This window comes from Gopherus flavomarginatus, chromosome 5 (assembly GCF_025201925.1).
Source record: "Gopherus flavomarginatus isolate rGopFla2 chromosome 5, rGopFla2.mat.asm, whole genome shotgun sequence".
Classification (NCBI taxonomy): Eukaryota; Metazoa; Chordata; order Testudines; family Testudinidae; genus Gopherus; species Gopherus flavomarginatus.
Window position 1 is genome coordinate 155568037 of NC_066621.1, and position 26333 is coordinate 155594369.

The 26333-nt window shown below is 44.9% G+C and overlaps 1 protein-coding gene across 3 annotated transcripts in view; it reads right to left on the reverse strand.

Annotated features, from left to right (window-relative positions):
- The window catches only part of KLHDC1 (kelch domain containing 1), a 56185-nt gene that overhangs the window by 21738 nt on the left and 8114 nt on the right, over nucleotides 1-26333 (reverse strand). For 2 of the 3 annotated variants that reach the window (XM_050954722.1, XM_050954720.1), the window contains exons 2-8: nucleotides 24635-24705; nucleotides 23410-23527; nucleotides 22259-22377; nucleotides 20197-20275; nucleotides 16257-16340; nucleotides 11151-11234; nucleotides 2427-2485 (exon numbers count right to left, since the gene is read on the reverse strand). In XM_050954722.1, coding sequence (XP_050810679.1) covers nucleotides 2427-2485; nucleotides 11151-11234; nucleotides 16257-16340; nucleotides 20197-20275; nucleotides 22259-22377; nucleotides 23410-23527; nucleotides 24635-24705 — 614 coding nt within the window. The remainder of the gene's footprint in view (nucleotides 1-2426; nucleotides 2486-11150; nucleotides 11235-16256; nucleotides 16341-20196; nucleotides 20276-22258; nucleotides 22378-23409; nucleotides 23528-24634; nucleotides 24706-26333) is intronic. The other variant, XM_050954721.1, reaches the window with a different exon arrangement.

Genomic DNA, 26333 nt, shown 5'->3' on the forward strand with positions numbered 1-26333 from the left:
ATTTAACAAAAATCCAAAAGTAACCAAAGTCTGCCCATGCTGGGTTTATGTTCTTAGTCCTTCCTGGGTTCTCCCACAAATCAGAATTATTCTCTTGGACTTCCATGTCCCTGCAGGAGACAAGCTCAAAGATGTCAGCCAGCAAACTTCCCTCCACTGCTGTCCTGGTTCTGAGCTTTCTCGACTCTTAAGATCTTAGGCTATCCTGGATTCTTCCCAGCTGTTACTTGTCTGGAACACCAGCCCATACGATTGTTTACTTGGATTTTCCTTCTCCATTGGTTCAAAAGAGGTCACTGGGCAAACTTCCTCTGCTGCTGTCCTGGCTCTGTGCTTTTACCGACTCTCTTGCTGCAACAGCTCTCCACTATTGCTCTCAGGAAGAATTCTAGCACCTTGCTCTCTTGAGACCTTCCACCAAATCCAAACGGCCCCTTCTTGTCTCCCCCTTCCTGATTGCTGCTTGACTCTTTATATATGACTGGTGTCTTCTCTTCAGTCCCATTAGAAGGCAATTTACCAGGCCCAGGTGGATGGGCTTGCTGCCTCTTAAAGGGGCCAGTCCCCCATGACAGTATGTTTTTGTCAATTTGGAGTTGATTAAGGCTTCTGTAAACTCTATTGTCTATAATGGGTTGAGAGAGGATTTTTTGTAATTCATCACGAGGCCCAGCTATCTGAAGAAGTGAAAGACATAGTTCAGGGCTGTGGTAACTTCCTGATGAGACTTCCTGATCAGCCAATTGTCTAGATATGGATAGACGTGAATGGCATGTCTCCTCAGATGGGCCACTTCAACAGCTAGGCATTTTGTGAAGACTCTTGGTGTTGTGGACAGGCTGAATAGTACAATCTTATATTGGTAATGACTGAGCTCTACTGTATATCAAAGATAATTCCTGTGGGTTGGATGGATTGCAATATGGAAGTACATGTCCTGAAGATCAAGAGCCACAAACCACTCATCAGCCTGAAGAGAAGGGATGATGGAGAATGTTATCATTCTGAATCTTAGACAGTATATATATTTGTTCACTCTTCTCAGATCTAGGATAGGACGAAGACCCTCTTTTTTCTTTGGAAGTTAGGTGTTGCATGCCAGCTAATAGGGGCACTGCCTAGCTGTGACCAATCCTATTTTAGATGTTAATGCTCTTTTTTCAAGGTCTGAAATTTCTCTCACTGAGATCTCAAGAAGATACAACTTTAACCAAGTGTCTCTGGATTTCCTTGTTCTGGTAAAAAAAAAAAAAAAAAAAAGGGCAAACCAAACAGTGGTCTGGCACCTGGTTCTTGTTAAGACAAAAATGGTAGTGGTTATGGCTGACTGTAAGAGGAATGAGTCCATCACAAGAAGCCCAAACGCTTAGAATTTGCCACTGTAGGTTACAATAGTGGTGCAAAGCACCAGAGAAAAATTAAATGTTTAAAATAAAATTAAAGAAAAAAGATGATTTGATTGGGAAATTAACCCAAACTGACTAACTAGATGACAAATATCAAAGGAAAAGAAATTTCCACTAAGTGGTAGCAGCAGGCACTGGTTGTTTTGTCTCGCTGCAATGGATAACAAGAAGGAACTGAGGGGTGATCACAGCTGCTCTGTATTGGATGGTGGTGAGGGGTGCAAAACCATGCAGGTGCAGGAGTGGCCCCAAGGACACTGTTGTTCAAAGATTCTGATCTTGTGCAAAACACACATGCACTTAGAGTGGGATCCACATAGACACACACTCGAAGACACTGTATTTCCCTGCCTTGCATGAAATGACAGTTAGGCAATGTAGGGAAGAACAGACACAATGGCCATCAAACATAACTTCCTATTTGTCTAAAATAGCTACATGAAAATCAATATAGAAACAGTGACTCCTCTTCTCTAGTGGGTTCTATCACAAATGCTCCCTACCAAGCGTAAAAATAGGAAGCAAAAAAATAATTTGACAAACTTTATCAAAAAGTAAATATTTATGAAAGATTCTTCCCTTGTAAATTCTCCTCTTTGAGGGTTTTCTTAAATGTTTGTCTTGATATACATTAAAACCTTTCCCCAATCTAGACTATAATGAAGAGTCTCATCTACATAACATAAGACCTATAGGGACTGTAATATTAAAAAGCCATATCGAAGTAAAATTTCAGTATAATCTGTGATAATTTGCCCATATCTGAAAATGAGGCAACTAAATTACTAAAAGCTGTGCTGAAAATTTGCCTGATAGCATCAGTGGTCCTTGGAGCACAACAGAGAACAGTTTAGTAGCCACTACAAATTAAATTAAATTGAAATAATAATATAACAGCTGTTGAAATAGTTCAAAACCTCCCGTTCTCTTCCCAGAAAAGCTACTATAATACCATTAAAACCTACTGTTAAATAGTTCCAATCTGTTATTTATAACTAAGTGGCACATGGCCAAACTTACCTTCCAGACCAAATCCAAGAGTCTAAATTCAGACAGTGTAAATCATTCATTCTAGTTTGCTAAAACAAAACAACAAACAAAAAACTGCTCAAAAACAGGTGTTTTAAATTAGGCATATGATAAGGTAGAGTATTTCAGAGATCTTCCTAGATACTATGTATTTAAGTAACATTCTACTAAAAGAAATTTGTACCCATGTAGCTCAGCACAACAGTCTGAAAATTCCCCAGATCAAAAGAGAGGGTTACTCACCCTGTGCAGTAACTGAGGCCTGGTCTACACTACGCATTTAAACCGATTTAGCAGCGTTAAACCGATTTAACGCTGTACCCGTCCACACAACGAGGCCCTTTATATCGATATAAAGGGCTCTTTAAATCGGTTTCTGTACTCCTCCCCAACGAGAGGAGTAGCGCTAAAATCGGTATTATCATATCGGATTAGGGTTAGAGTGGCCGCTAATCGACGGTATTGGCCTCCGGGCGGTATCCCACAGTGCACCATTGTGACCACTCTGGACAGCCCCGCGAACTTTTGAATTTCATTTTCTGTTTGCCCAGCATGGAGCTCTGATCAGCACGGGTGGCAATGCAGTCCCAAATCCAAAAAGAGCTCCAGCATGGACCGTATGGGAGATACTGGATCTGATCGCTGTATGGGGAGACAAATCTGTTCTATCAGAGCTCCGTTACAGAAGACGAAACGCCAAAGCATTTGAAAAAAATCTCCAGGCTATGCGTGACAAGCATAACGGAAAGCCAAAGAATCAAATGGACGCTCATGGAGGGAGGGAGGGGGTACTAAGGACTCCAGCTATCCTACAGTCCACAGCAGTTTCCGAAAAGCATTTGCATTCTTGGCTGAGCTCCCAATGCCTGTAGGGTCAAACACATTGTCCGGGGTGGTTCAGGGTATAACTCATAAATTTACCCCCTCCCCCCCCGTGAAAGAAAAGGGAAAAAATCATTTCTTAACTTTTTTCAATGTCACCCTATGTCTACTGAATGCTGCTGGTAGATGCGATGCTGCGGCAGTGAAGAGCAGTATCCGCTCCCCTCCCCTCCCCGGTGGCAGATGGTACAATATGACTGCTATCTGTCATCATCATCAGCCCGTGAGTGCTCCTGGCTGGCCTCAGGTGAGGCTGGCCAGGGGGGCCTGAGTAAAAATAGGAATGATTCCTGGTCATTCCCAGTAGATGGTACAGAACGGCTGGTAACCGCCTTCATCATAGCAACTGGGGGCTGAGCTCCATCAGCCCCCTCCCTTTCATGTGTAAAGAAAAGATTCTGTACTGCCTGGACTATCATAGCAGCGGGATGCTGGGCTCCTCTCCCCTGCACCGTTTAATGTCCTGCCTGGACTAATAGCAGCTGGAGGCTGCCTCTCCCTCATTTTATCTCACTAACAAGTCACTGTTTCTTATTCCTGCATTCTTTATTATTTCATCACACAAATGGGGGGACACTGCAATGGTAGCCCAGGAGGGTTGGGGGAGCAGGGAAGCAATGGGTGCAGTTGTTGCAGGGCCACCCCCTAGAATGGCATGCAGCTCATCATTTCTGTGGGATCTGACATGGAGCGACTGTGCTCTCTGGTTCTCTAGTACACTTGACCCATATTCTAGGCAGGACTGACTCTATTTTTAGATACAACATAAAGGAGGAAATGACCCGGGGAGTCATTCCCATTTTTGTCTTTGTGCCCCCGGCCGACCTCAGCCCGGGGTACCCACGATAGCAGCAGACAGTACAAAACGACTGATAACCGTCATCTCATTGCCAACTTACAATGGCACAACAGTTGGTACAGAACTACTGATAACTGTCTCTGCTATCATGCAAAGGCAAATGAATGCTGCTGTGTAGCACTGCAGTACCGCCTCTGTCAGCGGCATCCAGTACACATACGGTGACAGTGACAAAAGGCAAAACAGGCTCCATGGTTGCCATGCTATGGCGTCTGCCAGGGCGAGGCAGGGAAAAAGGGTGCGAAATGATTGTCTGCTGTTGCTTTCCCGGAGGAAGGAATGAGTGACGACATTTACCCAGAACCACTCGCGACAATGATTTTTGCCCCATCAGGAAATGGGATCTCAACCCAGAATTCCAAGGGGCGGAGGAGACTGAGGGAACTATGGGATAGCTACGGAATAGCTACCCACAGTGCAACGCTCCAGAAATCGACGCTAGCTTCGGACCATGGACGCACACCGCCGAATTAATGTGCTTAGTGTGGCGGCGTGCACTCGATTTTATACAATCTGTTTTACAAAACCGGTTTACGTAAAATCGGAATAATCCCGTAGTGTAGACGTACTCTGAGGTTCTTTGAGATGTGTGTCCCTGTGAGTGCTCCACTTCATGTGAGTCTGCTTCTCTGTGCCTGTGATTGGAGATTTTCAGTAGCAGTGCCCATTTGGACTGCACATGAGCTCCCCCATCTTGCGCTGCTTTTGGAGATTATATAGTGCTCTGCAGCCAAACCACCTTCAGTTTCTTCTCTACCGCAGAGTTCATGTCTGAACTCCGAAGTAATGGGGAGGAGGGTGAGTAGTGGAACACCCATAAGGGGACACACCTTGAAGAAAAGACGGTTACTCACCTTTGTAACTGTTGTTCTTCGAGATGTGTTGCTCATATCCATTCCAGTTAGGTGTGTGCGCCGCGCGTGCACATTCGTCGAAAAACTTTTACCCTAGCAACTCAGTGGGCCGGCAGGTCGCCCCCTAGAGTGGCGCCATCATGGCGCTTGATATATACCCCTGCCGGCCCACCCGCTCCTCAGTTCCTTCTTGCCGGCTACTCCGACAGTGGGGAAGGAGGGCGGGTGTGGAATGGATATGAGCAACACATCTCGAAGAACAACAGTTACAAAGGTGAGTAACCGTCTTTTCTTCTTCGAGTGATTGCTCATATCCATTCCAGTTAGGTGAATCCCAAGCCTTACGTAGGCGGTGGGGTCGGAGTGAAATGTGGCAGCATGAAAACTGCTGAGCCAGAGGCTACAGCATCTCTTGACTGTCGAACCAGGGCATACTGCGAAGCAAAGGTATGGACCGAGGACCAATGGAGCTGCGCGACAGATCTCGTGGGTAGGAACACGAGCCAGCAAGGCGGCAGATGAAGCCTGAGCCCTGGTAGACTGTACGATGATGTGGCTTGGGGAAATATGAGCCAAATCATAACAAGTGCGGAAGTCCGCCATCACCCAAGATGAGATCCTCTGAGAGGAAAACAAGCAAGCCCTCCCTTTGGCCCGCTACCGTGACAGAGCTGGGGCACCTTACGAAATGGTTCTGGCAGCGCAATATAAATGCGAGCACTCCACAGATGTCCAAGGAGTGCAATGGTTGTGCCCATTGCGTTGAGCTGTGGGTAACATGAAAGGCCGAAACCACCTTAGGGAGGAAAGCTGGGTGCGGTCATAACTGCACCTTGTCTTTGTGAAACCTAGTGTACGGCGGAACCACCATAAGAGCTCTGAGCTCGGAGACCCGTCTGGCCGATGTAACAGCTACGAGGAAAGTTGTCGTCCAAGACAGGTATAGCAGAGGGCCAGTCGTGAACGGCTCGACTGGGGGAGACATAAGTCTGGTTAAAACTAGGTTGAGGTCCCAGGTTGGGGCTGGGCGGCGCACCCGAGGGTGCAAGCTCTCCAAGCCCTTCAGGGATCTCGAACCCATAGAGCGTGAGAACACGGAACGTCCACCTTAGCCTGGCTGGAAGGTAGAGATGGCTGCTGAGTGTATCCTCAGCGATGATACCGCCAGGTCCTGCCGCTGAAGGCCAGAGGCAGGCCAAATAGAGGGGATCGAGGCCTCAGCCGGAGCAAGATTGAGCGTATTGCAGCTGTAGACGAAACGCTTCCACCTGGCCCGGTACGTTGACCAGGTGGAAGGCTTCCTGTCACCCCGGCTCAGTTACGCAGCAGCCACACCGTGAGGCGAAGAGGCTGCAGGTCCGAGTGACGAAGCCTGTCGTTGCCCTGAGTGATGAGGTCTGGGTGGGGTGGCAGGGTAATTGGGTCTGTTATTGACAGGCCGAGCAACGTGGTATATCAGTGCTGCCTGGACCACTCTGGAGTGATCATGATGATGCGCGCTCTGCCCCTGCGGAGTTTGAGCAGGACCTAATGAACCAGTGGGAACAGTGGGAAGGCATAATGGAGTTGGCCTTTCCACGGCATCAGGAATGCGTCCAAGATCGATCCCGAGGAGGGACCTTGGAAGGAGCAGAACATCTGGCATTTTCTGCTCTCGCGGTGAGCGAACAGGTCTATGTGAGGAAACATCTCCACTTCTGGAAAGCAGAACGCCTCACATGGGGCAGAGTGATCACTCGTAAGACAGGAAAGACCTGCTGAGTCAAAGCGCCAAGACGTTCCGAACGCCTGGGAGAAAGGACGTCACCAGCTCCATCGAGTGGGCCATGGAAAAGTCCCGGAAATGGATGGCCTCCTGACAAAAGGGGGGAGGACCATGTCCCTCCCTGGATATTTATGAAGCACATGGCCGCTGTGTTGGCTGTAAACACCGAGATACAACAGCCTCGCAGCTGCCGCTGGAACCCCTGGTACGCCAGGCGGACTACTCTCATTTTTGGGGCATTGATGTGGAATGCCAGCTCCCGAGAAGACCAAAGGCCTTAAGCTCGGAGGTGACCGTGAGCACTTGAGCAGAGAGATGACGCGTCCGTCGTCAGGGGCAGTGAGGGCTGGGGCGGAGGAAACCGCCTCCCTGCCCACACCAGGGAGGGAGTTAGCCACCACTCTAGGGAGCCTAAGGTGCTCGAGGGAACGGTGACTACCACGACCATTGGCTCCCTGTCCGGGTAGTACGCCGAGGTGAGTCGGACTTGGAAAGGACGGAGGCGGAGCTTGGCATGTTTGGTTACCAACTTGCGGGCAACCATGGACCCAGGAGACTGAGACAAGTACGAGCCGAGGTCGTTGGGAAAGCCTGCAGACCTCAGATGATTGTTGCCATCGCCTAAAACCGCAGTTGTGATAAGCAGGCTCCGGCTAGGTAGGAGACCAAGATAGCTCCTAGGAAGTCCAACCTCTGCGTGGGAACCAGAGTGGATTGCTCTATAGTAATCATCAGGCCTTGACCTGTGAATAAGACCGTGACGATGCCCACGCGCTGAGTGGTTTGTGTCTCAGAGTCTCCTCGGATAAGCGAATCGTCCAGATACGGAAAAACGCATATCCGACATCAGCGAAGGTAGGCGGCGACTATGGCCGTAAACCAGAAGTACTGACAGTCAGCTAGAAAGCGGAGGTATCTCCTGTGCGGAGGGAAGATGGCGTAGCGAAAGTACGCGTCCTTCATATCCAGGGCGGCATAGTAGCCCCCAGGAGGCAAGGATGGAATAATGGTTCCCAGGGATACCGTGCAGAACTTCAACCTTATCCTAAACCGGTTGAGTCCGTGCAGGACTAGGAAGGTCTGAGACCTGCGTTCGAGTGGGGAACTAGGGCATAACGGGAGTAAAACCCCTTGCCCCTTTCGTCCATCGGCGTCTGCACCTCTTGTACGAGGAATTGCTCGTGAGAGGGGTCCCTGAACGGGGACAGGGCTGGAACAAATTAGAGGTGGTATCTATGCTCCACCGTGCGCAGGATCCAGCGATCTGAAATTAACTAGGGCCACGCCAGGAGAAAGCGGGATTGGGATCCCGGTCTGTGACTGGTACACCGCCCTCAGGCGCACCTTGGAAGGTTCGTCTTTGGTCCCAGTGGTAATTGCAAGGGACCTTGACCTGGGCTCTTTAGGGGTCCTGACGTTCGTCTGCGACCGCCTTGGCCTCGCCGTTTGCCAAAGTCCTGTCTCTGGCTAGGCACAGAGTATGGCGGGTGGGGCAGAAAGGCCTGCGTTTGGTCGCTGGCAAATGCATGCTGAGAGAGCGCATTAGGACCCTATTGTCCATTAGGCTTGGCAGCCTGGGGCTGTCTTTGCCGCGAAAGGCCTTTACCACAAAGGGTAAATCCTGAATGGCATACTGCAGCTCCGGCCGGAGGTTTAAAACCTGGAGCCATGAGATGCACCTCATGGTGACACCAAAGGCCAGAGTCCTGGCTGCAGAGTCTGCTGCATCGAACGAGGCCTGGAGGGATGCTCTGGGTACCTTTTTCTTTTCCCCCGTCCTTCAAGACGGCAGCGAACTCTTGGCCGGTTCCGGGGCTGGCGCCCGCTGGCCATCATATCAGAATCGTGGTCCTGAGCATAAGATCTGCGCATGTGGGATGACACGCATGCGTGTCCGGATGGCCATGGAGGTACTAAAAGAAGGCACAGGCAGAGTCTCTGACTCTATCGGACCTTGCCCAACTCGGCACCGGGAACCGGCACCGGGATGCGTACCGGTACCTGGAACGAGATCCAGACCCGCAACCAGAATGGTGCCTGGAGGTCGACCGAGATCTCGAGGCTCGGGGAGAGGCTACAGGAGTCAAGGTACCTGTCGCGGTGCCGGGAGTCGGAACGGTGCCGATAGCGGGTCGGCGAATGGGATACCGACCGGTGCAGCGAGTGCGACTAGTACCGATGAGGAAAACAGCACCGGGACTGCAAGTGGTGTCGGGCGTGCCGACAGGATCTGGAGTGTCTGCGGGACCGTGATCATGAACGGTGCCGCTCTGCTGTGCTGACAGAGGATGGTCACATGAAGAGACTGTATTACCCGCACCGGCGGTGCCGGGGTCAGGCAGCATCGACTCTGTCATGGCAATGAGATCCCTCGCCGTTAGTAATGCCTCCAGCATGGAGGGAACAGCAGGCTCAACCACAGTGCATACTGGGGAGCTGTCAGGCACCGGATTCGAAGGCCCTCATGGGACCGGGATCGACGGTACCGAGGTCGTCAGAGCTTCGGTGGGCGTCGGTGCCGGGCGATCCGAGTTAGATGAGCTGTGTGGCTGCGGTGCCGTCGGCACGGAAGCAGCAGGAGCAATAAGCTCAACCACGGCGCGCGCCGGGGAGCCGACAGGCACCGGATTCCACGGCCCTTGTGGGACTGGAATCGACGGTGCCGACGTTGTCGGTGCCTCAGAGGTGTCGGTGCCGGGCAATCCGACTTAGACGAGCTGGCTGCGGCGCTGTTGGCACGGAAGCAGCAGGAGCAGTAGCTCAACCACGGCGCGTGCCGGGGAGCCGTCAGGCACCGGATTCTACGGCCTTTATGGGACCGGGATCGACGGTGCCGACGTCGTCGGTGTCGCAGCAAGTGTCGGTGCGGGGCGATCCGACTGAGACGAGCTCTCTGGCTGCGGTGCCGTTGGCACGGAAGCAGCAGGAGCAGTAGCTCAACCACGGCGCGTGCCGGGGAGCCGTCAGGCACCGGATTCTACGGCCCTTGTGGGACCGGGATCGACGGTGCCGACGTCGTCGGTGCCGCAGCAGGTGCTGGTGCCAGGCGATCCGACTAGACGAGCTCTCTGGCTGCGGTGCCGTTGGCACGGAAGCAGCAGGAGCAGAAGCTCAACCACGGCGCGTGCCGGGGAGCCGTCAGGCACCGGATTCTACGGCCCTTGTGGGACCGGGATCGACGGTGCCGACGTCGTTGGTGCCTCAGCAGGTGTCGGTGCCGGGCGATCCGACTTAGACGAGCTCTCTGGCTGCGGTGCAGACGGTACGGAAGCAGCAGGAGCAGTAAGCTCTACCACGGCGCGTGCCGGGGAGCTGTTAGGCACCGGATTCAATGGCCCTGGGGGACTGGAATCGACGGTGCCGATGTCATCGGTGCCTCTGCAGGTGTCGGTGCCGGGCCATCCGACTTAGGCGAGCTCTCTGGCTGCGATGCAGGTGGCACGGAAGCAGCAGGAGCAGGGGGCTCTACCACGGCGCGTGCCGGGGAGCCGTCAGGCACCAGCAGGAATTGTAGGCTCTCTCAACCTCGGAGGAAGGGAGCGGTGCCGAGTCGACTTCGGTGCCGGCGACGGCCGGTGCCGAAAGGCCTTGGCAGTACCGGCGGAGTCCGGTGCCGAGGAGGCGCTTCTGCCAGCCGCTTGATCATCGCTCGGCGCCCAAGGTGGAGGGGTAAGTGAAAATCCCGCTCCTTTTTGTTCTCGGCTTAAAAGACTTGCAAATGGGGTACTTAGCTGTCAAGTGATTCCCTGAGGCACTTCAAACAGGAGTCGTGTGGATCTCCCTTCGGCATCGGCTTCTGGCAGGCCGAGCCCATTTTAAAACCCGGTGAGCCGTGCATGGGCTCCGGCACCGGGTTCATGGAAGGGGCTACTTCCTGAACCCCGCTAACAATTATCAATCTAACTATGTTAGCAGAGAAAAAACGTATAACTATACAAATATATATATAAAAGAATTATAACTGTATAACTATATACGAGAACTACGAGTAGCTAGGGAAGTGGAGGTCAGCTAAGCCGCGCTCCACTGTTCCAACGACCGACACGGGCGGTAAGAAGGAACTGAGGAGCGGGTGGGCCGGCAGGGATATATATCAAGCGCCATGATGGCGCCACTCTAGGGGGCGACCTGCCGGCCCACCGAGTTGCTAGGGTAAAAGTTTTCCGACGAATGTGCACGCACGGCGCGCACACCTAACTGGAATGGATATGAGCAATCACTCGAAGAAGAACATATGGGTTAGGGGCAAAGACATTTTGGGCTCTATTGGTACTGCATAAATAAATTGCTTTCAGTAAGTAATTAGCAAAAAATAATATTGTTGCCAATAAAATATTCATTAAATAACTACTAACCAGCACTCGTCCTCCAAAGATGTACCCCTTATTTCCCAGCACAGCACATGTATGAGCTGCTCGAGGCTGAGGTGGAACTCCACCCTGAAAGTACCAATACAAGATTTTTTAGAACATTAATCTATACAGTGTCAGTAAATGTCTAACTGCAAGTCAATAAAACATGAAATGCAATGGTAAAGTTGAAATGTACCCCATATCTTCCACTATGAAGGCAAAATTGCAAATGTGCAAAACAATTTGAGGGAACACCCAAAACTCCCAAGGATTAGATGACACATGGTATAGTACAGTTCAGCCTTAACTATATTCCCATGCATTTTGGTGTTCAATTTATTCTCTCAGCACCTGATTTACCAACGCTTAATTCCAGTTTTACACCAGTGAGCTCCACTGATTTCTAGAGCTTCATCAATGTAAAACTACAGTAATACTGGTGGAAAAGTCCTCTAGGGCCTGTTTTTCAGATGCGCAAACCACATGTGGTCACCTGTGGGGGTAGGGGGAAGCACTTAAAATGCAGGAATTTTGCAGAGGGTTTAACATAACTTTGACTACTCAAACCTATGGAGTTGGTTCATGGTCAGGATTTATGGCAGGCCTGCACAGCTCGTAAAGCAGCGAGGGCCACATTACTCCAAAGAAAACAGCTGAGGGCCGAAACCTCCCAGCCCCGCAGAAACACGCTGTCCAGCCCTGCGGAAACAAACCCTCCTTCCCCAGCGCCGCCCCACCAAAACAGCTGTGGGCCAAAAGGAAGGTTGGGGGTGGGGAGGTGATACTTTATTTTAAATCAACCAGGGGCTCCCAGCTGAAGAGGTGGCTGAGAGCCCTCAGGGTCAAATTAAAGGCCCGGGGCTCTGGTGGCTGGGGGAACCCGGCAGGGCCAGCTCTAGGTTTTTTGCTGCCCCAAGCAAAAAAAAATTTCGCTGCCCCCCATCCCAGCCCTGGGCTCCCCCCTGCACCCCTCTGCTGCCCCAGTCCTGGGCTCTCCCCCCACCCACCCACACCCTGCCACCCCAGTGCTGGGCTTCCCCACCAGTGTCCCCCCAACACCTCCTGCCACCCCAGCCCTGGATCACTGGTAACTTGCTCCCAGGGCGGGTCATTCAGCAGGAACTTTGGATGTGCACAAAACACAGACAGGATTGGTTCCCATATGGTTACAGAGCTGCAGTAAAGTGGAACAATTTTCAGCTTGTGTGACTGGAGGATAGCTGGATGCGTATTATAAGACTGTCCTACATAAATGAGGAAAAGTTGAGGTGCCTTTATTATTCTTTTGTTCCACTCTTTCTTTCTATGGGGAATTTGCCAATGCAGTATCACTGTCTTCCTTTTAAACAAACAAAAAGGCAATGGCTGTTGAAAATAGCAATTCCAGTCCTAATAAGCATTTCTTGCTCAATTTTATCCTACTGTTTCTACAGCAAGTTACAGTGGATCAGTATATTTGATTTGGGAGAAAAGAAGTAACAGCTGCCCAAACTGAGCTTGAGCACTCCTGAATTTTGAGGTGTTCAAATCTGGAAGGCAGGTGCGGGGGGGGGGGCAGGGGGGCTGTGGGCTCCGCGGGGGAGCATGGCAGCAACGTGTCTGGAGCTGCACGGAGCCAGATACGCTGGTCTGAGTGGCACGGTAAGGGGACTGGGGATTGGAGAAGGGGTAGGGGGTTCCGGGGGGCAGTCAAGGGACAGGGAGCAGGGGGGGGTTGGATGGGGCGGAGGTTCGAGGGGGCAGTCAGGGGACAGGCAGCAGTTGGATAGGCATGGGAGTCCCAGGGGTTTATCAGGGGACAGGTAGGGGGTGGGGTCCTGGGGGGCAGTCGGGGGGTGTCTCAGGAGGGGGTAGCTGGGGACAAGAAGGGAAGCTTAGATAGGGGCTGGGGTCTCAAGGGCCAGTTAGGGGCAGGGGTCCCGGGAGAGGGGTATCAGGGGACAAGGACCAGCGGTGCTTAGATAGGGGGTGGAGGTCCTGGGGGGCAGTTGGGACAGGGGTCTGGGCAGGGGGCAATCAATGGCTGCGGGAGGGGATTCAAAGGGCTCTGCGCTGCCGGTCTCTGCGGGGAGCCCTGAGCCCTTTAAATCCCAGCCACGGCCCCGCCCCGGAGCTGCGGCCGGGATTCAAAGGGCTCTGGGGTGCCCGAAGCCGCGCGGAGCTCTGAGCCCTTTAAATCCCAGCCATGGCTGGGATTTAAAGGGCTCTGGGCTCCCCGCCGCTGCAGGCAGCCCAGAGCCCTTTGATTTCTGGCCGCGGCTGAGATTTAAAGGGCTCTGGGCTCCCCGCGGCTGCAAGCAGCCCAGAGCCCTCTGACTCCCCGCTGCGGCTGGGATTCAAAGGGCTCTGGGCTGCCAGCAGAGCGCTGTGTGCAGGGCATTTAGAATCCCCTCGCGGGCCGCACAGTGAGGCTCCGCGGGCCGCATGTTGTGCAGGCCTGATTTATGGTAACTCCTGGGGATAAATTTTAGACAGTAGCTTCCCCTTCTTATGCTTAAAGATCTTGTATGTTGTGAACGTTATTTGTTTGAAAAAAAATATCCCCATGATGTAATACTGAGAAATAATAATAATGAATACCTAGCTCTTATATAATACACTTCATTCATAAATTTCACTGCTTTACAAAAATCAAACTCTTAAACTTTGTATGTAGTATCCAATCACTTGATGCCAGCAGGAATTTTCCCCATGCAAAGAAAAAATAGGAATTGCAAGACTGGGGCCTTAGCTTTTAATGGAACTTTTCACTTGATGTTTGGTTTAAGAATTTTATAGAATCATAGGAAGTCACATAAAAGAAACATGAAAGTGTCAAACAACCTTATTATGTTATAATTCTTCCACTGAGATCTTAATGGAGTCTGTGTAAACGTACCAGAATTTTATGAGGCTTTATGTTATGCTATAATAATAATAATATATAAAAATGTTCGAATTACAGTTTTATTGAGAGCTCACTGAGAATATATGCCATCATTGAAACAATATTAATATAGAAGAATTTCTTATATGTAAGACATCAGTTACTGCTCCTGTTCACACTGTTAAAATAAATGGTAGTCTGTCTCAGCCTTAAACCCTTGATGCAACAGAATTATGAAACACAGCAACTGCACAGTAATGACTAGACACCCAGTTTTGCAATTGGATCTGCATGGATGGAAACTGTGCCTGCTGGATCCCCCATTGAAGTCAGTGGAATGCAACATGAGTTCAGGAGTCCATTAACAGGGATCTGATTGCAAGATCATAGGAATGGCCATAATGGATCATACTTGTGGTCCATCTTGTCCAGCACCCTGTTTCCAACCTCAGATGACTCAGAGGAAAATGCAGGTAGGTAGATATGTGGTGATCCTAATCCTTGATAGTTAGATTGGCTTAAACCCTCATTTCAGGGTTCATCTCCCTTCCAATACTCTTTTTGTCAGTATTAACTACAGTAACTCTGGATATTCTTGTTATCCAGTCCCTCTTTGAATTTTACTACGTTCTTGGCATCAACAACATCCAGTAGCAATTAATCATAGAATCATAGACTATCAGGGTTGGAAGGGACCTCAGGAGGTCATCTAGTCCAACTCCCTGGTCAAAGCAGGACCAATTCCCAACTAAATCATCCCAGCCAGGGCTTTGTCAACCCTGATCTTAAAAACCTCTAAGGAAGGAGATTGAACCACCTGCCTAGGTAACCCATTCTAGTGCTTCGCCACTCTCTGAGTGAAAAAGTTTTTCCTAATATCCAACCTAAACCTCCCCCACTGCAACTTGAGACCATTACTCCTTGTTCTGTCATCTGCCACCACTGAGAACAGTCTAGATCCATCCTTTTTCGAACCGCCTTTCAGGTAGTTAAAAGCAGCTATCAAATCCCCCCTCATTCTTCTCTTCTGCAGACTAAACAATCCCAGTTCCCTCAGCCTCTCCTCATAAGTCATGTGCTCCGGCCCCCTAATCATTTTTGTTGCCCTCCGCTGGAGTCTTTCCAATTTTTCCACATCCTTCTTGTAGTGTGGGGCCCAAAACTGGATTCAGTACTCCAGATGAGGCCTCACCAATGTTGAATAGAGGGGAATGATCACATCCCTCGATCTGCTGGCAATGCCCCTACTTATACAGCCCAAAATGCCATTAGCCTTCTTGGCAACAAGGGCACACTGTTGGCTCATATCCAGCTTCTCGTCCACTGTAATCCCTAGGTCCTTTTCTGCAGAACTGCTTCCTAGCCATTTGGTCCCTAGTCTGTAACAGTGAATGGGATTCTTCCATCCTAAGTGCAGGACTCTGCACTTGCCCTTGTTGAACCTCATCAGGTTTCTTTTGGCCCAGTCCTCTAATTTGTCTAGGTCCCTCTGTATCCTATCCCTACCATCCAGCGTATCTACAACTCGTCCAAGTTTAGTGTCATCTGCAAACTTGCTGGGAGTGCAGTCCACGCCATCCTTCAGATCATTAATGAAGATGTTGAACAAAACCAGCACCAGGACTGACCCTTGGGTCACTCCACTTGAAACCGGCTGCCAACTAGACATGGAGCCGTTGATCACTACCCGTTGAGCCCGATGATCTTGCAAGCTTTCTATCCACCATATAGTCCAATCATCCAGCCCACACTTCTTTAACTTGCTGGCAAGAATACTGTGGGAGACCGTATCAAAAGCTTTGCTAAAGTCAAGGAATAACACATCCACTGTTTTCCCCTCATCCACAGACCCAGTTATCTCCTCATAGAAGGCAACTAGGTTAGTCAGACATGACTTGCCCTTGGTGAATCCATGCTGACTGTTCCTGATCACTTTCCTCTCCTCTAAGTGCTTCAGAATTGATTCCTTGAAGACCTGCTCCATGATTACTTCCAGTCTAATTACTTCTTGTGTGGAAAAACAGCTTTGAATTTGCCACTTTTTAGTTTCATTTAATGTTTCCTTTCTCTTGTGTTATGAGATAGGGAGAACATAAAAATGCACTCGTATTATGAGCCTGAGAAACGCCAAACATGTTCAAAATAGTTCTTCCTGACATCAGTCTCTAGAGTACAGTTATTATTCAATATGTGGTGGAGTTACAAAAATATATAGAATGATTAAAGTTTTAAAAAATACTCACTCTAATTGTTGGTTGAAACCAAGTTTGTGTGTTTGTATCAAAAACATGAACATCGTTATGCCATCCCCAAAATATCTGCCCTTCCTAAAAAGAAGAGTGAAATATCTAAAATTATATTTTTTCATTTACTTCATCTCATAATCCTTTTGTTTTATCAAAAAGCATTAGGCATAAAAGTGACAAATTATTTTCTGCATTTAATCAGAGTAAGTACAGGCATGCACTAATTTTTATTTAAAAAATACACATGAGGTAAAATTTTCAAAAGTGACAAACATTTAGGTGCCTAAGTCTCATTGAATGTCAATGAGATTTAGGCCCCCTTGTGCCAAAGGCACTTTTAAAAATGGCCATACTGGGTCAGACCAATGGTCCATCTAGCCCAGTATCCTGTCTTCTGACAGTCACCAATCCCAGGTGCTTCAGAGGGAATGAACGTAATAGGTCATCATCGAGTGATCCATCTCCAGTCGCCCATTTCCAGCTTCTGGCAAACAGAGGCTAGGGACACCATCCCTGCCCAGCCTGGCTAATAACCATTGATGGATCTATCCTCCATGAATGTATCTAGTTATTTTTTGAACCCTGTAATAGTTCTGGCCTTCACAACATCTGGCAAAGAGTTCCACAGGCTGACGGTGCATTGTGTGAATAAATACTTCCTTTTGTTTGCTTTAAACCTGCTGCCTATTAGTTTAATTTGGTGACCCCCCAGGGAGTAAATAACACTTCCTTATTTACTTTCTCCACGTCAGTCATGATTTTATAGACCTCTATCATATTCCCCACTTAGTCGTCTATTTTTCAAGCTGAAAAGTCCCAGTCTTATTATTCTCTCTCTACATGGAAGCTGTTCCATACCCCTAATCATTTTTATTGCCCTTTTCTGAACCTTTTCAAATTCCAATATATATTTTTTGAGATGGGGAAACCAGATCTGCATGAATTATTCAAGATGTGGGCGTACCATGGATTTATATAGAGGCAATAAGACAGAAAATATATCTATCCCTTTCTTAATGATTCCCAACATTTTGGTGGCTTTTTTTTTTGACTGCTGCTGCAAATTAAGTGGATGTTTTCAGAGAAGTATCCACAATGACTCCAAGATCTCTTTTTTGAGTGGTAACAGCTAATTTAGACCCCATCATTTTATATGTATAGTTGGGATTATCTTTTCCAATGTGCATTACTTTGCATCTATCAACACTGAATTTCATCTGCTATTTTGTTGCCCACCAGTTTTGTGAGATCCTTTTGGAGCTCTTCACAGTCTGCTTGAGACTTAACTATTTTGAGTAGTTCTGTGTCATCTGCAAATTTTGTCACCTCACTGTTTATCCCTTTTTCCAGATAATTTATGAATATGTTTAATAGTACTGGTCCCAGTACAGACCACTGGGGGACACCACTATTTACCTCTGTCCATACTGAAAACTGACCCATTTATTCCTACTCTTTGTTTCCTATCTTTTAACCAGTTACTGATCCATGAGAAGACCTGCCTTTTTATCCCATGGCATCTTACTTTACTTAAGAACCTTTGGTGAGGGTCACAGGTTTTCTCAAAATCTAAGTACAGTATATTCACTGAATCACCGTTGTCGACGCCCATCAGAGAGTTCTAGTACACTGGTGAGGCATGATTTCCCTTTACAAAAACTACATTGCCTCTTCCCCAACAAATCATGTTTATCTGTGTATTGGATAATTCTGTTCTTTTGAGAATGTGGTGCAGGCTCCAAACATTTAGGCACTTCAGAAAATATTGCCTTCAAACGTTTAAAAGTATGATATGCTTTGTATAAACAAAAGTTTTTATTCATTAGTAAGACATTTTTCTGATACATTAATACTAACATTTGATGAAAGGGGTCTGTTCTCTCCTTGATGTATCTAATTCTCGCTAATGGCAACAACAGTTGAACATGCATAATGATTAAACAGACTTCTATGTCATTTTCTAATTATGAATATTGTAACCAGAGCCATCCCTTAGGTATGGTGAATCAGGTCAACTGCCCTGGACCCTGTGTTTTGGGGGGGCCCTGAGCTTTGATAAAATCATGAAGAAGTGGGCAGGGAGGTGAGGCAGGAGGCAGGTGAGCAGGGTGAGGAGGTGAACGGGAAGGTGAGCGGCAGGCGGACGGTGAGGAGGAGAGCAGCAGGCGAGTGGTGGTGGGGGGGGGGACGTGGCGGCCACCGGCAGCCCCGCTACTAGAACCTCCCCCCAGCGCCTCCTGCCCGCCGGCGGGCCCCACTGATCAGCACCTCCCCCTCCCTCTCAGCATTTACTGTGGATCAGATGTTTCATGGTGTCAGGAGGCACTCGGAGGGAGGGGAGAGGAGTGAGGGCGCAGCGTACTCAGGGGAGGAGGTGGAACTGGGTGAGGAAGAGGCGAGGTGGGACAGGAGTGGGAAGAAACAGGGTGGGGGCGGAGCCTTGGGGGAAGGGGTGGAGTAGGGGCTGGGGCAGCACCTCCCGGCAGATTAGAAATTCGGCACCTATGACCCAGGCCCCACAATCCCATAGGATGGCCCTGATTGTAATAATTCACTATGGGAATGTAAGTGGTACTTTGTTCCAGGCATCTTATGGTAAAGGTATTTACTTTGGATAATAAATTAAGGGAAGGTATTTATGGATAGATAAAGATGTGAGGTTATAAATTCCCTGCCATTACTTCAAAGAGCTCAATACTAGAATTTTCTGTAAGTGGAAGCATCTAATTGGAATAGAGCTATTTCACTTTTTCTACTTTAACAACATTTGCTTTTACTTTATCTAGGGGAGTCCAGGCTTGGGTACTCCCAATAAATTATAAATTGAAATCAATTAATTTTTCAAGATTCAGTTCTGTATTACTGTTGATGCAATCTAACAGAAACAAACTAATGAAGGAACAATCTAATATCAAATGGCTGCAGTACAACATGATTATTTTACATGTCTGCTGAGATTATTGTAATCTGTAGATGTCGAAGTATGGTAAATCTAGTTTCAATTTATGCACACACAGCAATAAGAATTAGAAAAGTTTTCAAAAAGTGAAAAACCACTTTTTTCAATTATCCATAAATTTAAAACAGCTTGTATCATTAATCTCACACATTTTTCAAAAATCTCCAATGACCTAAAACATACACATACACACACACATATATATATATATACACACACACACACACATATATATAAAGCCAAAGGGACATTTTGTGGAAGTTTCTTGAGGTGAGCAAAATTGAGCATAAAATGGAAAGCATTTTACAGTCTACTTCCTATCTTATGCTCCATTTTGCTCACCTATGGAGTCATCATTATAGCTCTATAATAACAGATATTGGAAACTTTGCTCCACTAATATGAGAGGATTCCTCTGAAGAGAGAAAAATATTCAGACAAAAGTAAATCAATATTAATATGCCAAAACATTTTCATTATGAAGTATCTCTAAGTAATCATCTCAGGGTGAAATCCTAGCTCCATCAAAGTCAATGGGAAATTTGACATCCACTTCCATGAGGCCAGAATTTCACACCCTAGTTTAAAAAAAAAATGGAGTTTAGCCCAGAGTTTTCCTAAATCCAATCCTGGCGCAAGCCGGTACAGTACCATTAACTTAAATCACTGTTCATCACTCCCCTGCAGAGGGCCTCCACTGTACCCCATTCACCCTCACAATATTGCCCACTCTACCTGCTACACAGAGGAAAGACATCAGCTTCTATTGTGTATACCCTGTCTAGGTGTTTTTAAACCCAATATATACACCATACTGTCCTGAGATCTCTCTTTCAATGGAGTTAACTCTATTAACTCCAGGAGTGAATCTGGCCCCTTGTTTTAGTAGCTGTGGTTCCTTTAATAATAGTCATGTGTTTAGTAAAACTTTTCAACAATCAGAAGGCACTATTTATTTTAAACAGTAAAAAATCTTACCCAAAATGCATCATGAACATCAAAACAATCACTCAGTTCATTGTGTTTCCTACATCCATAACCACCAAAATATATTAATCTGGAAGAACAACAACAACAAAAAAAATCTATTGAACTTGAACTTCATTTGTTTTAAATGAATATTCAATTTGATATTTTGATAAGCTACTATATTTAATTTTATTATCAGAAATTTCAATTATCTGTACTATTAATGCTTAAATGTGTAAACAAAGAAAAATATTACATACTGTATATAATTACTACACAAACTTTGTGTTGCTACACACATAAACATGCCTGATACAAACCCACAGAACCAAGGAAATGAAGTTAAGCTACATGCTCTACTCTTCCACGCACAAGTTTTTCGCACCTCAGCATTGCCAGAACTTCTACACACCACAGAACAAGGCTTAACTCTGCCCCCATTTCACTCTTCTGCACACACACCTTTACTAGATTATACTTTTTTCATCACTAGTGGTTGTGAACATTTGGTGTTGTAGTTGGTTGTTTTGGGAGGTGGCAGTTTGATGATGATTTTGTACAGAAGGGAGGTTACAAGGAATGATGAAAGGCTGGCATCCCTAAGAAAGCAGAGTTACAGCAGTTCTCTAGATATTTCCCAGTATTGTACAAGCTTCTAAGGCCTGGTCCACACTACAGCATTAAATCGATTTAAACAGCATTAAATCGATTTAACGCTGTACCCGTCCACACTACAAGGCACTTTAAATCGATTTTAAGGGCTCTTAAAATCGACTTCTGTACTCCTCCCCAATGAGAGGAGTAACCCTAAAATCGATATTACTATATCGATTTAGGGTTAGTGTGGACGGAAATCGAAGTTATTGGTCTCATTCTTTTACTGAGCTACCCAGAGTGCACCACTCCGGAAATCGATGGTAGCCTAGGACCATAGACACACACCACCGAATTAATGTGCCCAAGTGTGGATGCGTAAAATCGATTTTATAAAACCAGTTTTATAAAACCGGTTTTAATAATTTCGATTTTATGCTGTAGTGTAGACGTGGCCTAAGAAATACTTATCTTCAGATTCACATCTTCTGAGGACTGATGGCAAATTTTCAAAATGGAGCGTAGTTTGCCCCCAAATACGTACATTTAACAAAAGTGTTCAGTTAGTCACATACTTCCACCTGAAATGGGTGGATCTTCATTCTGTACATAAATTAAACTTTACTTTGAATTAATTAATTCATGCTCTTGAATACCCTGATATCAACAGCTAAAAAGAGATGCATGGCTGCATACATGTTTATACATCTTACAGCTAATTCAGAGTTTGAAAACCAACATGCAGTACTAAGTACTAAATATGTATTGGGTTTCTGAGGTTTTTTTGTCATACCCTGGAGGACCTAGAGTCCAGAAATCAATAAATGAATTAACTGTTTATTTTGTTCATTATATATCACGTAACTCTTATTTGTTTACAATAGCTTTTACAGCAAATAGCCCTTATCTACAATTAATTTATTTCTCAGTGACCAATTCTACCACCATACCTAACTTTAATGGTTAATATAAAATCTTAAGAAATTTTACACATTTGTTTTTTAGTTTAATATGTTCAAATAATTTAAAGAACTTTTACAACCAATTTGGCTAAATATGCTAAGAAGCATTTACAATACAAATACGTAGCATATATTCTCAACTTTGCTCTTTGTAGCAGGGAGTTATTCATTTAAATACCCTTTGTTATTGTCAATATTGTTGCAAACAAATATAATTTAAAATTATACTAAATCTAACAATGTTTTATTGCATAATCTTTGTAATTTCATAAGCAATTAAAAATTCTGTAAATGAACTTTAACACCAGTTTAATAAGTCATCAGCTAAATAAAAATAAGTATGATTATTCCTATTTTACAGGTGGTAAAACTGAGAGACAGAGATGTTAAGAGATTTGTCCAAGGTCAGAGAGTAAGTCACAGTCTGAATTGGACTTCCAGTTTTGTGTTCTACCTGTAATATAACACTTCTTCCCTTTGATAAGTAGGTATTAAAAATACTCTTGACGTATTACCTGTCCTTATACACCCAACAGGAAAGCTTGTCACGTGGTGTAGGAGGTTGACCTTTAAAGTCTGTAATTTTTTTCCATCTATAGGTTCCATTTCTTGTTCGCAAATTAACATAATACAGCTTAAAAGAAAGATTATAATATTTTAAGTACAAAATAAATGATTTTGAAGAATCGAGCACAAATCAGCAATAGATGTGATTACAAAAAGCAAAAGAACAATAATTTTCTTATATATAAAAAAAGAAATCTGAGTGCAATTGACAAATTATAATGCTTATGATAGTAAGAGATTAGTTCACTGACTAATCACAACTAAAATTCAGGAAGAAGGAGCAAAATCTCCCCCTCTCAGCTTTGATAATGCCCTTTGGGTGAAATCCTGGCCCTGCTGAAGTCAGTAAGAATTTTGCCATTGACTTCAATGGCACCACTATTTCACCTGTTAGTCTCAGTCTAATGGTCTGGCCATGTGATTATAAATTCAGTGTACACATAACCTAACTAGGTGCAGAAGTGCAGCAGATTAGCTGAACTATCAAACTCATTTCACTTGTTTTCTAATCTACACTGAAATTCTGGTTTCCATTGCATTAATCCACTGAATAACCCATTTTCCCCATTTCATTCCTTATTAGTATTTAATTATCTAAAATCAACACGGAAAGTAGCAGTCATATGTTAAGTTTAACTAGTTATTATCTGACAATCCTAGAAATGCAATGCCACTTGCCCACTAAAGAGCAAAGAAAAAGCAACAAATGTGGGGTAAGTCTAATTATGTTTGCAAATGTATTTTTCTCATAGAAATACAATTAATTTTGGAAATACTAGCAAAATTGAGAAATCAAAATAAAAAACAAAACATAATGGGCATTATCTTGCAGTCTTAACCCAGCCAAAACTGCCAGTGCAGTCAATAGATGTACAGATGCAGAGGGACTAAAGAATCAGATCTACAATTTAAAGTATTTTAAAGTGCACCTTTTCTAAAATAAAACCAAAATCCCACCCTTAGATTTTTCCTTCTAGTTAAATGCAAGGTTAAATGCTTTGTTAAATGAAGTTCTACCCAGAAACCCAATAGGTAAATGAAGTTCTGCATTAGTAGTCATTCGATTAAAATACATTCCAGAATTAAAAGATTACAATACCAGATTACTGTATCCTTTATCATCAAATCCGCCAAATATATACAGCTTCCCATTAATGCAAGCTCCACAGCTTCCTGACATAGAAGTAGGTAGCTCTCCTTCCATTAGGTGCATTGTCCTGCCATTTAGTAAATATATTAAAATCTCATAATTTTGCTCCCAAACAGACCAAAATACATCAAAAGCAAAGTAGTACTAGTAGGAGATATAACAGGACGGGAACACACAGTTGCTCTGGGAGAAGGGCACATTAGCAGTCTGGTCAGCACTATCAGGTGTGCTCATTGAAGACAGAATCTTTTTTGAGACTTTTTGCTATTAGCTCTAGCAAGTCTCTACTGAGCATGTGCAAACTGCAATTTTTCAAATGCTTATAAATTGGCCAAACTTGGGTGGATGTTATGGCAAAAGCCATCCCCTGCCAAATTTCAAGTCCCTGCACCAAAGCATGGAGCATTTCAAAGATAAGGGCTCAATAACTTTTTAACTTGGGCAAAACTGCATATTTTTCCCTAGCCTCATTCTTAAACAGCCATTTTGGCTGAAATTTAAAATATTATATCTCAGACACCCAGCATGGAAAATTTCAGCCCACATGGCTAAAGTTTGGCAAAATTATATGCAACTAAAAACAGGGTCTGATAATAGGAGGTATCAGGCAATCTTAATAATTGGTATCGCTACTAGATCTACCTCCCCAAAATGCGTAAATACAATTCGATGTAAAACTTAAATATTATATTGCTAGTGATGTGTAAGATTTTAATCTGATTTAAATCTTTAAAATATATTATCTATGCAAACATATTTCTGATATGATTAAGTAACAACAACAAAAAGAAAGTAATCCTAAATGGATCAAGCACTCTAATCTTGTTGTATTAATATTCATTTGAACATAAAAGTTCATTTAGCCAATATAAATACATAAGTGGCTCTTTACATTTAACAAGTCATAAACTATGTTTAAAAAGTTAACATTGGAAACATCCCATTGAAAAAAATGACTGTGCTTACATAGGTATTTTCTTATCTGAAGACGTTATTCCAAAATATACATCAGATATTAAATGTTTACACTAAATGAATGCAGGCTATTAAAGCAGCCAAGAGACATGAAACAGACTTCATTTATGTATCTGAAATAATTTTTACCATAGGTAATAATACTCAGGTCTAAATAGCACATTTTGCAAATTCATTAAATATAAAAAAAATAGCTTACCATAACCCACTATCAATTTCATAGACCCAAAGCTCATCATTAGGCAAATACACTTCATTTTCTTCAATTGACTAAAAGAAAACAAATATGCAAAATATTTCATCAGTTATGTATCATACGTCATTACAATTCAAAAATCATCAAAATACATGCTAGTTAGGAACATTTCACAACTTTTAATGAGACAATTCACAAAGATTGCATACAATTTTTATACTTAATGTGTGCTCCCTGATAATTTTAACTGGAACAGCTCAATAGCTCTAGTATTTTATATTTAACACTGTAAGTTCAAAACAGGTTTTTATTTTTATTTTTGAAGCATTACAAAAAATAAAGCATATACACCTCTACCCCGATATAATGCAGTCCTCGGGAGCCAAAAAATCTTACCACGTTATAGGTGAAACTGCATTATATTGAACTTGCTTTTATCCGCCGGAACACGCAGCCCCGCCCCTCCAAAGCACTGCTTTGCCGCATTATATCCAAATTCGTGTTATATCGGATCACGTTATATCAGGGTAGAGGTGTATGCAGAATGGTGTCCCTATGCAATAGTTTTATTAATTGCTTAATACCAGTTCTACTCACTCACTTTCACATGGGTAGACTGGGAAAAAAGCAAATTTGACTTTGCAGTAAGTGAGAGAGAGGGAGAGGAGTAGTTCCATATTCAACTAGCAATATCAGTTTAACGCACAGTGACCATCTTGTAGGAAATGTAAAAAGCAGTAGCAACTCAGGAAAATGATTAAGTGCAGTCAAGAAATATAGCAATTATGACTAAAAGCCAGTACATTTTGGATTGTAGTTGCAACATGAAGCAAAGCACAGCACAACCAGTACAAGAAACCACCCTTAGGCAAGCTTATTTTTAAGAGACTACTCCAAAGTATCTTCAAAATAGAGTAAAAAGCGACAAAGAGTCCTATAGCACCTTATAGATTAACGGTAGTATTGGAGAATAAGCTTTCATGGGTGAATTCCCACTTTGTCAGATGCACGTAGTGGAAGTTTCCAGAGGCAGGTATAAATATGCAGGCAAGAATCAGTCTAGAGAACAGAACAGAGAACAGCTATCTGCTCTTATTAGAATACTATTGATTAGTAAGTGTAATTAAATAACTGATCTTTCCTGGTCCCTGGAGTGGTTACTCTAACCAGTTTTCATTGTATTGTAATCCTTGCTACCCAAATACTCCTATATAATGTCGAAGATGACCCGCAAAGGAATAAATTATTAGGTTTGTACCCTTTTGCTTCTTTGTGATATGACTTTAAATACTTTTTTAAAGGGGATTTTATGTTTTTATTTTCCCCCAATAGCAATTCAGGTCCTGTCTCACCTGTGTTTCCTGAAAGTCTCTATGGATGGCTAGACAACTGGTAAGATGATAGCAGTGAAATCATGAAGTGAAACCTTATTAATTGAGAGGGGCTGGAATTTATTTTAAGACTGCATTTTTTAAAATACCATTTTCATTCAAATACTTGAATAAAGACTTGAAAGAAAACTTTTTTTTTTTAAATGGGATTGCAATACCTTGGGCCCTTCAGCTGAGGACTCAGATCTCTCAATCAACATGTTTGTATCCTCCAATAATGACATATAGCAAATGAGAGACCAGAATTTAACTTTTGGATAAGCAGACAGACCACCAAATAAAAAAAAAAAAACATTTAAAAAACGAAGGGT